We start from the raw sequence: 13,881 nt of genomic DNA, 5'->3' as shown, positions 1-13,881 counted from the left end.
TGGAAACTGCACGTTGAAATTCCCATTCTGAACAGATCTATATCCAAAAGAGTTTGCAGGTGATTTAAATACCGTTTTTATGAAAGCCTGATAGTTTGAAATGCAGAAGCGAAATAACTTGCAGTAGATTTCAAATTTTTTTCATAAACCAAGGGATAGGTAACATTCTGAAACAAAATTATGTAAAATGACACGTTTGTAGTAGAGATAAAGTACGTACAACCTAGTGCCATTGTCTTGGAAAAATTGTATTACCTGCTTATGCAGACAATAGACTCCGGTTGCTCATTGAAGAAAAAGCGCAGCATGATTTATTGGCATAAATTTAAAACATTTTGAAACAGGTTTTAGCGGCCGTTGTTACAACTTCCAAAGTGAAAATTACACAAGAGTCACTCGGTATTTCGAATGTTTTTAAACGTTCAGCTGTTGCTTATAAATTAGCATGATGGATCAGCTGGGAACACAAACAAGCAAGCAACATCCGATTTATTGTGGTTACTCTGGTAAAGGTGAGAGTATGTAGGTGAAAATAAATAAGTCTCGCCAAACATTTTACAAGAAACAGAAAAAACAAAGTTCACACATTTTAATCTTCAACAGTCCCAAAATCATGGAGAAACTATTGTTGTTATCGTTGTTGTGGAAACAGGTAAGCTTAGAGCTTCTGACGTTCCAACTGATATTGATGAACTTTCCTCGCTGTTTTCAATAGTCGGAGTTGGCGCATCCGACGCGGTGTCGACTGGTTCTGGTGAAGTGCTTTGCTTAACAGTTGGCTCATCCGGAGTTGCATTGGAGGAATCAATATCCACAACCTGTTCTTCTTCTTCAGATGCTTTGGGACTATTTACCGAAAAGGCCTCTTTAACAGAAACAGCGACTTCTTTTGAACGCACATGATCGTTGGCATTGTCTTCTTGGCCATTAATTATTTCCTCGCTATCTTCGAAATTTGATGGCGATTCTTCGAATTCTATTTTATTAGCCCAAGAATTGATTAAACGTTCTTCATTTTCACTTCGGGCAGTCTAAATTTCAATAATTTACAGAATTTCTATTAAATCAACCAACCGCAAATTTTACAAAAAGAGGAATCAACAATCGCCTTACCTGGCGTAGATTACTAGTTGCATATCCTCCGTCGAATGTCTTTGTTAAATTTAATTTTCTAGTCCATAAAAAGACACATGTGCCGAACAATATTCCTATAGATACATACTGTAAGTTACTGAAACGACGAGACATTCCAAGGAAGTCAAACTTGTTGCAGCCTTTCTGTTCAAATGGCTTCTTGGAACTGTTGCCGTTCACGTTCTAGCGACGGGAATCTGGGCATTTTACTTGTTGATACAAACGCATTTTTGGAATTCTCTTTCCAGGGGGACAGTGACTTTGAACACCGGAAAATGCGCCTTCGGGCAGTTGATTGTCCTCCGTCGATGGCAGCTATTTTCTCACGACTATATATATGAACACCTGGCATGCTTTTGCTTGAGTTTCTTCTTGTTACACACGTAATAGTTCGGCGATCTTGCAGTGTTTTAGAAATTCGTTATTTAAAAATTATTTTTTTCTTTCGATTTGCCATGAAACTAGAAACTATGGTTTAGCAAGGTTTTTTTTCCGATTTTTCGAGTGGTTAGTCAACAGTGAAACATGCAGCACAAAAAATAGTTCAAAAATGTGCTGACACTGTAGCTCTTTTTTTAGGTCTTCTCGTTAGTTGTCGGAACTGGTGAGGACGGTGCATGTGGGTTACGTAAATACACAAGAATGGCGACATTAAAATACAAGTTGGGTCTTGGTATAACATTTTCCCAACAGTTATTAATAAAGCAACGGTTATATTCTAACGCAATTGCTCACGCCTGCAGCTCGTGGTGAGGCAAACAACATTTGTATTTAGAAAGATAGTCAGGCCAAAAGTAAGTCACCGTCGCAATTGGCAAAAGACCCCAACCATCTAGAGCAGAAGCTTCTTCGCCAGCTTCGATATTATTGGTCACGCCAAATAAATTTTGATGTCAGGAAAAGATTCGTCAATTTTATATTCATCGATTTCGGAATGTAGTGAGAATATGAAATACATTTTATTCTGTGTTCTTGATCAGTTTGATACATATGTTGTTCTTGGATAAGAATTTGAATTATGAGATGGACTTATATAGCATGACTTAACGCGTTTGGTTACCGGCATAGCACGCATCTCTTTCTTCCGACCCTGCACATCACTTCGTTTATTCTTACATTTTTGTTGTTTTATTTTACCTTAACAAAAACATTTGGCAATGAAATACATATTTTCCCCATTCCTTCAGCCAGTATTTTTGTTTTTACTACAGTTTTTTTACGAAGATTAGTACAGAATGGAACATTTTGGTGGTTGTCAAGCTATGATCAAGATTACGTTTAAATTTACTCACTGCGAGTCTAACCTCGATTCGTAGTACCCTATTAGAAAATCAATACTGAATTTCGATTATTTTGAATCAACCTATTCTCATGGAAATTTTAGTAAGGAGAACATTTCTCAGTAGTAATTGTAGTACAACTTTCCATAAAAGAAGATAGGAATGAAAAAAAGGAAACTAAAAACATTATAAGTTAGATAACGGCACTAGAACTTATTATTGATGACCACATTTGACGCACTAACATAGAACATAAACGAAAGTCATTATTGAAAAGGCCTCTGAACGACGCAAAATGTAAAGATTGAGAAAGCACGGGATTCTACTAATAAGCTACTACTCTTTAGAAGTTTTTTCTGTGTAACACAAGAAAACAATATAATAATAAAAAAACAAAACAAAATCGGAATCCGCAATTCGATGATGGCAATATACAAAAATTTATTAATTTTATTATGTCTGACTAAATTTTTGTATCATTTGAGAAACAAAATGAAATTCAGCGGCTTTCATACAATTTATCAACTAAGAATTAATATCTAGCAAACTAAATTAGAGGTCTGTCTCCTCTGATTTGGTTTCCCGACGTCAGCAAACGGTTTCACCGCATTCAAAACGCAGGAAAGCTTTGATTTTCCACCCGACGTGGTCCAAAACTTCTCGCACAGTATAATCAGGATGAGCAAGAAATTCTTGGTGGTAAAGCGCTGTTTCTTCTTCGTCTGAGGAATTGTCTTCTTTTTCCAGGCTTTGCGGGTTCATTCCTTAGAAGTTAGTATGATCAATTAGAATACAATTTCAAAATTCTGAGTCACAACTTTAGGTCAAAGAAAACATACCAATAATGTGTTGGCATAACTGCTTAGGCAGTTTTTCAATTTCAATAATTTCTATTAACTCAGCCTGTTCGGATAAAACCTGGCCTTCTTCATAAGCAATCACTGCTGCATATTTGCCTAAGGAGGACCCATCAAGCACCTGCTCTGGATGGGTAGATGAAGCAAACCTACAGTGAAGCATAAGTAAATTGTTTGGATTGTTTGGGGCTTTCAATAGAACAATATAATATATTACTTAATGTTTGAGTTGGTTGAACAAAGTGCCGCTCCTCGCCGAACAGCCATATTTTCCCCAATTAGTCCTATGTTAAGTGCAAGAAAATCTGAAAGTTTGGAATCAGATTTGTTATTCAGCTGCAATGCACCTAACTGTTCAGAACTAAATCCAAGTCTAATTATAGGTGTTTCCTGTACAACCAGTAATTAGTTATTTTGAAATCTGTTAACTTAGAAGAATGTTTACTTGAAGAACATCTGAGGATAAAACTGTTTCTAGTGATTTCTTAAAACATACTCCAGTAGTTTGTGTTACTACCGACTGGAATTTTTCATTTTTGATACAAAATCTGTTTCACAGTTCACCTCCACCTAAACCAATTTAATTGCTAATCTGTAGGCATGAGGTGTAATATTTTCTATTACCATTGCAGCACATTTTTTATTCAACATAATTCCTACAAGTCCATTTGGAGTTGAACGATTCTGAAGCTTTGCTGCTTTAGCCCACCCTTGGGATTGTGCTTGTGCATGTAGCCAGTTTTCTGCCTTAAAAAGATCACAGATTTATCATGGTGAGATTTCTAATGAAATTTTAGTCTACTTGGCGAGCTGTAATACCTTTTCAATATCATTGTCGTTCATTTCTAATGCTTTCTTACAATTTGTGATAGCATACCCAGTTTTTTTCCTTAGTGTTGAAAGTAAAGACTGACTGGCTGGCATCATTTCACTGGTGCGAAACGAAATATTGGAACTACGGTGAAATAGTCGTCGTAACATATTCACTGATTTATTATTTGACTATTTAGAAGAAAAGTGTAGCCCGGTGACAATTGTTTAGGCACGAGACTTCTTCAATTGCACTGGATTTTCGGTTCTCGATTAGCGACAGTGCTTCCACGGCTGAAAAATAAAAAACCCTGGACGAGTTGCCAGATCTCCCTTTTTACCAACATGGTCGCGCACGCCTAGACCAGAGCAGAGTCATAGAAGATAGAACCCTGGTTCATTCACGACAGGGAGGGAATCGTCTGACTTTGTGCCTAATTTCGGAAATAGCAGTCAGAGCCTCCAGCGGGTGTGTAATGCACTACATCGAATGCACCAATAAGGAAATGTCTTTGAAAACTTAAACAGCCAATTGCAACAGTGATAAGGAAACGAATGAAGCAGACGACACTTGAAAAATTGGAGAATTTGTTGCAGTTCGAAACAGAGGTGTGCACGAACAATTTTTTTTATTTGTGAACAAACCGAATAATGGGGGATGATTATTTTATTCGTTTGAACAATTGTTCGAATAATTGGCAAATAATCCCTAACTTGAAATTGTTCGAATAATTGTTTGAAATAATTATTTTCAACAACTTTTTTTTACATTTTTGTCCACAAGCCCCAATTGGCAACCAAGCAAATTCCTATTAAAGATATTTAATTATTGGATTAACTATTTGTGAATTAGTCAATAAACAGACAATAACTGTTGAACAACTTTGAATTCATTCGAAATTCTTGAATATATTTTCTTTGTAAGAAACGTTTGTTAATTAATAATAACTGAGACCAGAACTGGATTAAAATGCAAAAAATGACTGGTGCACAAACAACAAAACCATGGCAAAACACAACCCTGGTCATAGACCCCTGGTTCCTTCACTATGGGTATCAGAAAAGGGGTACCCTCTTGCGGGGTTTACTATACAAAAAACCCGGGTTCCCTCTATCGCCCCGACCCACATCCCGGGTTTTTTGTATAGTAAACCCCACATTATTTACATTTTTTTATCAATGCGTTAATCTCCGGGACGGTTTTGTACCCATTAGTAGTAAGGCACAAATTTAGCTTATGCGCAAAACATTCAACATGGTACCACCCAAGTAACTCAACGGCTAACTTAATATTCGCCCCTCCATCAGTTACAATTACGAACTTTGGACCCCCATGAAGACCCCATTCAACAACGATTGCATTTAAGGCAGTGGCTATATTAGCACCGGTATGCTGAAGCAAAAAACGTTTGGTGGATAGCACAACACTCCGCGTTGACCAAGAGTCAGTTAGAAAGTGGGCAGTCACAGTCATATAAGAACAATGGAGATAGTCATCAGTCCACATGTCTGACGTAAGACAGACAAACTCGGTTTGTTCAAGTTCCTTCTCAAGAGAAGCACGAAGCTGTCTGTAGGCAGTGGGAATGAAGTTTCTAGCGAAAGTTGTACGATTGGGGATTTGATACCCTGGAGCAAGAAGAGCCATTAAGTTTTTGAACCCCATTCCTGACACGAGATGCGGAGGGTACAAATCGACGGTCAAAAAGCTGGCAATAGCTTTGAAATCTTCGATTCTCTTGCTTTGCCGCACTTAACAAATTGATCAAGTTTGCTCTGACCTGAACTGTTTGACACCGATGTCGAAAATATCTTGTGAAGGTGCTCCAAGTGGTAGGCTATAGGAGAGGTGGATCCTCCAGAGAATGATTTTTTGCAAATGTTGCATACGTTTTTCCCTCCCACTTTTTGGCAGTGTTTAAAGACCCAAGACTTCGCCTTAGGTTGCACCTTTCCAGAAGTAGCATCCGTAGATGTAGAAGAAGCTTCCTTTGATTGAGCCAAGTCAACTAACTGTTCCGATATAGTGTCATCAGGACACTCCAACCGCTCTTCCGTATCATCAGATAGGTGATTTTCCCACAAATCGTCGTTTGGAGAGCAACAAGATGCCATAGCGAAGGCAACTAATGAATCGTGCCACCTAAAGCAAATGAACATGTACTATGTTACTTCACATTTGTAAAACAAAGCAAAACTTTACCTGCAGTGTGGTTATTAGGTGGTAAATGGCACTTGCCTAACACCTGCTAGCAAACAATAGGTCTCAGTCAAGGCAACTAGTGAATCGTGCCACCTAAAGCAAATGAACATGTACTATGTTACTTCACATTTGTAAAACAAAGCAAAACTTTATCTGCAGTGTGGTTATTAGGTGGTAAATGGCACCTGCCTAACACCTGCTAGCAAACAATAGGTCTCAGTCAAGGCAACTAGTGAATCGTGCCACCTAAAGCAAATGAACATGTGTCATGTACTATGTTACTTCACATTTGTAAAACAAAGCAAAACTTTACCTGCAGTGTGGTTATTAGGTGGTAAATGGCACTTGACTAACACCTGCTAGCAAACAATAGGCCTCAGTCAAGGCAACTAATGAATTGTGCCACCTAAAGCAAATGAACATGAAAGAAAACTAAAGTTACTTGACAATATTAAACAAGGCAAACTTAGCAATTTTTGAGCAATTAATAATGGATCAATCAACACACAAAAAGTTCCATAAAATTACCTTTAGCAGCACACTTCTAGCGTTCTAGCACTTAGTTTCTCGTGCTGTCTCACGAATAATATGTGTGGTAGTCACGACCACGCCGTCTCAATGAGCATTACGTACTGAAAGTCTGAAACTCTGAACTGAAACTATAAAATTAAACAAGTTTGACTATTTCTGACGACAAAGAAGTTGTACCAATTTCGGTAATTCAATCGATATTTCAACCGAATTCAACTGTCAAAATTCGAAAAATTGTTTGATTTTGTTTGTAAATTGTTCGAAATTGTTCACGAATAATTACCGAATAATTACTCCGTAAAAAATAGCCGCAAACAAATAATTGTTTGAATTATTTGCAAATATTCGCGAATAACGTTGTTCGTGCACACCTCTGGTTCGAAACAGAGATGTGCGCGAGCAATGATTTTCTTGCTCAAGCAAACAAAAGCAATTGCCAATTTTTGTTTGTTTGCTCGATTAATTGAGAATTATTTGAACAATTTGCCAAACAATTTTCTCGTCCAAAATTGTTCATAAACAAATAAAATTGTTTGAACAATACAGTTTGTTTGAGCAAAATTTATTGTTTGAACAAAAACCCTTTAAAAAAATTTCGGCAACGCAGACAACGCTCCAATAAAAAAAAAACGGTTACATTTTCTTGGATAACAACAGAGATCCAAGAAACAATTAAACAAAAGGTTTGACTTTCTTTTTTAAACGTTACAGGTTCGAAAACATTTGATTTCCTTATTGACTGGATGTCAAAGACTTAGAATAATAGTAACAGTAATCACAGTTAACATTGATTTTTGATTAGAATTCACAGGTGTTTACTTTTTTTTTGCGGCAGAATTTGCACTGAGAAAGATTAATTTGTCCACATTTTGTGGATCCAAACGCTGGCGTTGTTGAGTGACAACATTTCTTCCGGTACTAAAGACTCTTTCAGACGGTGCCGAGGTAGCAACTATCCCTAATATTTGTCTGGCGTATATTGCAAAAGCGGAAAATCGTATTGACGCCTCTTCCACCAAGACAAGATATCTAGCTCGTCCATTTCATCGGCAGATAATGTTGGAATGGCGAGGAAGTTTTGCATTTCAGCCTTCAGAAGCTCTTCTCGGGTTCTATTTGTAGCAGGTTCCGCATCCAAGACGATGCCGTACAAAGCCGATATTTTGATTTTTTGCTAGATGAATGATGGCGCTGTCGTATTTGCTGTCCGCATTGAGTTTTCTGTTGGTGTCGAACTTCAGGATTCAGTCATCTGATTGACTGGTTACTGTCACTGAGAAACATGTTGCGCTAGTCATCATTTCCTTGGAAACTTGGAAACTTTTGAGTTTTTTTTTATTTTTGAACAAAACCAAACAAACAATGGAAAAATTGTTTGAAATTGTTTGACTTTTGTTCAAACAAACCCAAGCAAGAAAAAAAAATTATTTATTTACTCGAGCAAAAATTTACTTGATTAATCGAAAATTGCTTGAACAAAATTTGCTTGTGCACATCTCTGGTTCGAAAACAACCAACACCAGACCAGTGCACCTAATATATAAAAAAAATAATAAAAAAATAAAAAAAAATAAACAATTCGGTGGGTATTGAATAATAACATACAATTTATTTCCTCTAATTTTTTATCATATATATTATCGTTTTTTTTGTCAACAACTTGCATGATATAGAATTCCTTAAAGAGTACGAATTCTTAAATTGTTTGTTTACACATTATGTCGATTTTTAAATTCGGAAAGTTAAATTAAACCTGTGCAAACTAAACAAACATGTTATTAAGTTTTCACAGACATTTATACACAGATAATTGGTGTATAGTGAATAATTAATATTATGGTTTGTTGGTGAAACAATTGCTCAGTGAGATTCTCTTAGTGCGTAGGAGAACTTTGACACTGAACAGAAGCTGGTTGGCTCTGGAATAAAAAGTGGTTTCTATTTATTTCCTTTTGGGAGATGTGACGAACGCAAGCGATGGACCTCACGGTAAGTTTTTGTATGACAACGTACGGTATACTTGTGTATTGATGGAATATCGTGAAATGGACGTGAAAGATGAACATTTGTCTGAATCAAACAAATTCCTCCCGTTAGATAATGGGTCCGTGTAAATGCAAAGTATGGCGTTTTTGGCTTGGTTGAATGACCATATCCAACCGTCAGGTAATTCCATTTGGGACACCAATGTGAAATACGTGATCAAGTTTGGTTTGAAGATCCATATACTCTCATCTGAAAAAGAACGAAAAGAGATGATGATTTATGTCAGTAACGACATATCACGATTATAGGATGCACGTACCTGTAGTTGAAGATGATTGAGAAGTACTTGAGGTGTGTGCTAGTTGTGAAAGTTTTATTTCTGCATTTTCATTAACGGTTTCTTCAGTTGTAATGTTCAATTCTGACTCATTTGAGGTATTCGGATCCTGAACATCATCCATCGGCGTCAATTTCACCATTGTCTATGAAAACAAGTATTGGTTTTGATAAATAAATATGAAAAGAAGCTAATTTAACATTTATAACGATGCTTACTGGTAGTGTCGGTATTGTTTCTACGACTACTGATGCAGGTTGTTTAGCCATAGCTGGTAACTGCTTTTCAACTGAAAGGTTCTCATCTGGAACGACTTCCATGGGGGTGGCCAAATCATAAGAAACTATTTATATAACAATGTCTTAATATAACATAACATCATTTTTGAAATTCAAAAATTACTCTTTTTGTTTAGGCTGCTCTTCTTCGCAAAGGCATATCTTTCTTTATTTGGATGCTTCCTGCACTTTTCATCGACAGTAGGGTTTGCTAAATAATTGAAATGTTGCTTAGCATGTGTAAATACAACTACAGAACTGATTTTTACCTATTGAATTGTTTCTCCTATTCACATTGCAAATGCTTTGTAATGGTTGTCGGTAAGTTTCATCTCAATATAAATTACTTGGTAACTGGGCAATTCCACTCCATACTGTAAAAGAATTGTATACTTACTGGGTGTCAGGAAATATCTCGGAATGGCTCCTTCCTTCAAAACCCATCGTTTAAACGCATGAAACACTTTTTATGTCATTCTCATCAAAATGACGCGTCCAAATACGAGAATTGTTCGTCAAAACGATTGACGGTATTTGCTGTTGCCATAATCCTACGGCTGTTTTTGGGACGGAGAACAAAGCAATTCCACTTTTTATTTGCGCACTTTTATAGTATGTTGAATTACAATGTGGAACAGCAAAATTGCCAACCATTTTGGCGCCAATCCCGAATTTCTAGAGCTTCTTTACATCTTACAGCTTCTTACATCAATAGGAAAAGCGTCCAAAATGGCCGTCGAAAACTCAGTTTTCTCTCGATAGATGACTCTGATTCTAGTTTCCACCACTGTGCCCCGCCCCAAAATCGTCGAAATTTCAGACATTCAGACCAACGAAACGCGGTATAGGGATTCCTCTCAGCCTGAACGGCATGCACTCTTTTGGGCGAGTTATCAAAAGGACTCCAGGGTAAACGACTTTTGGTTGCAGGTTTCCGACACTTGGACATCTGGCACACGACGCCAGGACATCTGCCCATCGACTTTAGGACTAGTGGTTCCCGACATTTGGACACACAACAAAATGTTGCTGAACCCAATTAGCAGAATACTCGACCAGTACTCAGCGACGAAAAGACTTCCAGTTAAACGACGAGTGGACTCCCAGGCAATCGACGTTCGAACTCCCGGGTAATAGACGTTTGGAATCTTTTTGTTTTTGTTTTCTTTTTTTCGAGTGTTCTTTACGACATAGGAACTCCTCATCCAGCGACAAAAGGACTCCCAATCCAGTGACGCACGGATTTGCTTATTTGTTGCTGCTGAAGGATCGTTAAGAACATAGGTATTTTTAATTGACTATGATTATTGTATAGATATTTGTGCTTACATTTATCGGCTGGATAACTTATTTATTTTTATTATAGAAGAAAAGTTTAATTACAATTATGTAAATATTGTGCTCTGAAATGGAACGAACATGGGTAACCATGTTTGTTCCAGTCAGACTTCTTTCCCTTCTTGCATTCTGAAATGGAACGAACATGGGTAACCATGTTTGTTCCAGTCAGACTTTTGACCCTTCTTGTATTCTGAAATGGAACGAACATGGGTAACCATGTTTGTTCCAGTCAGACTTCTGACCCTTCTTGTATTCTGAAATGGAACGAACATGGGTAACCATGTTTGTTCCAGTCAGACTTCAGAACACAAACAGATTGTAGTTCAAATGTTAATGTATTAAACAACATAAATACAAAATTTTTCGTTCACGGTTGTACAATTTTTCTGGGTAGATTCACATATGGCAATCACGATCAAACATAAATTTAAACAGTGCTTGGTTACACTTCGGCAGGACATAAGGGAAAAAAAATAATAACAAAAAAATAACACAAGGCTTAAAAAATAACACAGGCAAGGAAGAAGCCCTTAAACAACTGCTTGCCGTCCACGAACTCCAGGCTTTCGCTGGCCAGACATTCTTGCGATTTCACAAAATTCTCGACTAATTCGTAAACAACACTTTGGTTTTCGTTAAAGGACATGTCCAAAAAGTAAATAAAACAATGACACAATTATTGCAAGTGGCTCTAAACTCACGTAATTGTATTCAATTTTTTTACATTACAGTAATAAGAGAATCTATAATCTAGCCGATAAATCCAAGCTATAAATATAAGATAAATATAAGCTAGACAATAATTACAATGAAATATGAAGACCAATCGAATTTAAAATACTTACCGAAAGAAAAAGAGTCCAAACGTCGCTGGCCCGGGAGTTCACTTGTCGTAATCTCGTAAAGGACTTGCTGGGTTCAGCAACATTGATTGTCGCGCCCAAACGTCGGGAACCAGTAGTCCTAACGTCGCTAGACAGATGTCCTCCTGTCGCGAACCGGTCGTCCAAGTGTCGAGTGCCAGAAGTCCAAGTGTCGGAAAACCTGGAGTCCTTTGGGCAACTAGCCCAAAAGTCCCTATCCCGCCTGAACCAACCAGGGTTCTATGACTCTGACCACAGTAATAGAATACTGGTGTAGCCACGGCCATGTTAACTCCCCCTCTCGGATTTTTCCCCAAAAGTTGTTGCCAATTTCGCGTATCGATTGTGAGAAAATGAGGCAAGATATCGATTTACGTGTCCCATATCCGTAACTGCCACCTATAAATTGAGTTTTAAGGGTTGTTATTGTTATAACAACCCATATGTTTATATATACATTTTTTCACACTAATTAATTAAGCCACTTTTTGTTTACTTTCTGAAGTACAGACGACGAAAATGAGCGAAAACATAGCGAAAACGTAATACATCACAAGTTCACAACACAGCCGCTGGGGCGCTTTCGTTATGGGACAGAAAGACTTTCAGGCCAAAAAGGCAATGGGAGGGCCCGCCATAAGCGTGGCTACACCAGTATTCTATTACTCTGCCTAGACGAAGCCTATGGCCAGAGCTAGGGCTCGGCCCCGGTTCTCGAAAACCCGGTTTACCCGCGGTTCGTCGCCAAAAAAAGTCACCCATGAGCAATCCGGGCAGTCTATTTGCCAAAGTGGGTAGGCTGGGCGGATTTGATGGGCAAACCGGGTATACGCACCGCCATCTTGGAAAATGGTGGCTTGCAAAGCCCCAAGTTAAATGAAAAGGGAGGGTAGCAAAAAAAATTTTTTTGTGGCGGGAAATTCAAAGGGCGTCACTTGATTTCAGGGAAAAACTCGGGTAATCGGGTAGGAAATCGGGGATAACCGGGTTTTGAACCCGGGTAATGGAAATGGTTTTCGAAATTGTGTTACCCACATGGTACCCGGGTAGGTAGTGGGCACAAAGTCTTAGGAACCGTTACCCATCGGATCCAATTTTTTTGCCGAGAAGACCTACCCATTCGCCCAAATACCTACCCATTGGACACGGGGCCGAGCCCTAGCCAGAGCTAGGGCTCGGCCCCGATTGTTTTCGATCGGGGCGAACCGCGGTTTGCCGGCCAAAAATCACCAAACCGTCGGTTCGGTTTAGCCGTTTTTTACTTCGGTGCGGTTCTCGGTTTGGAATTCGGTCAAACCGGTGCGAACCGCCGCCATTTTGAAATAAAAAAAAAAAAATTTGACGGAAATTTCAAATCAACCAATCAAATCGCGTTGAGCGTAAAGTGGCACCAATGGTTGCCCGGTGGGACCTGAATTGAACTTCGAACTTTGACTAATTGACTTAATTGAGTCAGGTCAGGCTGTCAGGCATTGCTGTAATGGCCTAAATTATCAAACATGGCTAGATATATGTTAAGTATTCCAGCCACTAGTGCAGGCAGTGAGAGGGCGTTCAGCACTGGAAAACATTGTTTTGGAATTGCTAGGATGAGCCTTAATCCCGAGACTGTTGAAGCCCTCATCTGCTTGCGCTCCTGGTTTAAAGCCGGTTTGATCAACGAAATTGATTCACGTTCCCACAATCTGACTGAATTCGATATTGAAAACATTGACGAATGATGATTCAGAAAATTGTTGTAATGATGTGGACAAAAATACAACTGGTTTTTCACATAATTTACGACTTATACTGTTGTATAAACTGTGTAAAACTTGTTGTGTAAACTTGTGTAAACTGCCGCGGTTCTTACGGGTCACACCGTAACACGGTGTGACCCAACAAACCGCGGTGCGATCGGTTCCCAAAAATTGATAAACCGAACCGCACCGGTTTGGCCTTTTTAAAAAAAGGAACCGCGCGGTTCGGCCAAAATTGTACCCGATCGTCGCGAGGCCGAGCCCTAGCCAGAGCAGAGTAATAGAATACTGGTGTAGCCACGCTTATGGCGGGCCCTCCCATTGCCTTTTTGGCCTGAAAGTCTTTCTATCCCATAACGAAAGCGCCACAGCGGCTGTGTTATGAACTTGTGATGTATTACGTTTTCGCTATGTTTTCGCTCATTTTCGTCGTCTGTACTTCATAAAGTAAACAAAAAGTGGCTTAATTCATTAGTGTGAAAAAATGTATGTATAAACATATGGGTTGTTATAACAATTACA

The 13,881-nt window shown here is 38.5% G+C and overlaps 3 protein-coding genes and 1 long non-coding RNA gene across 4 annotated transcripts; all 4 read right to left on the bottom strand.

Annotated features, from left to right (window-relative positions):
• Nucleotides 1–60: 60 nt before the first annotated feature.
• LOC116932768 lies at nucleotides 61–1,344 on the bottom strand. Its single transcript, XM_045179429.1, has 2 exons — nucleotides 1,114–1,344; nucleotides 61–1,031 (listed from the first exon to the last, which is right to left on the bottom strand). Exons 1-2 carry the CDS (start codon nucleotides 1,246–1,248, stop codon nucleotides 612–614), a joined length of 555 nt encoding a protein of 184 aa, XP_045035364.1. The 5' UTR covers nucleotides 1,249–1,344; the 3' UTR covers nucleotides 61–611.
• A 1,259-nt stretch (nucleotides 1,345–2,603) lies between these two features.
• Nucleotides 2,604–4,449, bottom strand: LOC116932766 (elongation factor Ts, mitochondrial). Its single transcript, XM_032940595.2, is given in 7 exon segments — nucleotides 2,604–3,178; nucleotides 3,254–3,420; nucleotides 3,489–3,661; nucleotides 3,717–3,811; nucleotides 3,814–3,841; nucleotides 3,896–4,018; nucleotides 4,091–4,449. Coding segments are annotated over 7 exon segments (924 nt in total). The 5' UTR covers nucleotides 4,253–4,449; the 3' UTR covers nucleotides 2,604–3,002.
• Nucleotides 4,450–6,383: 1,934 nt separating this feature from the next.
• Nucleotides 6,384–7,199, bottom strand: LOC116932733. The gene is made up of 3 exons (XR_006651615.1): nucleotides 6,813–7,199; nucleotides 6,598–6,690; nucleotides 6,384–6,530 (listed from the first exon to the last, which is right to left on the bottom strand). It is a non-coding gene; the product is annotated as an uncharacterized LOC116932733 (long non-coding RNA).
• A 1,374-nt stretch (nucleotides 7,200–8,573) lies between these two features.
• On the bottom strand, nucleotides 8,574–10,252 carry LOC116935873. Its single transcript, XM_045179877.1, has 6 exons — nucleotides 9,814–10,252; nucleotides 9,686–9,720; nucleotides 9,541–9,627; nucleotides 9,357–9,481; nucleotides 9,121–9,283; nucleotides 8,574–9,050 (listed from the first exon to the last, which is right to left on the bottom strand). Exons 1-6 carry the CDS (start codon nucleotides 9,858–9,860, stop codon nucleotides 8,800–8,802), a joined length of 708 nt encoding a protein of 235 aa, XP_045035812.1. The 5' UTR covers nucleotides 9,861–10,252; the 3' UTR covers nucleotides 8,574–8,799.
• Between the last annotated feature and the right edge of the window lie 3,629 nt (nucleotides 10,253–13,881).

The sequence above is a fragment of the Daphnia magna genome, linkage group LG10 (assembly GCF_020631705.1).
Source record: "Daphnia magna isolate NIES linkage group LG10, ASM2063170v1.1, whole genome shotgun sequence".
Lineage (NCBI taxonomy): Eukaryota > Metazoa > Arthropoda > Branchiopoda > Diplostraca > Daphniidae > Daphnia > Daphnia magna.
The sequence above is the reverse complement of the archived record's forward strand: the minus strand, read 5'-3'. Positions and strand labels throughout refer to the sequence as shown.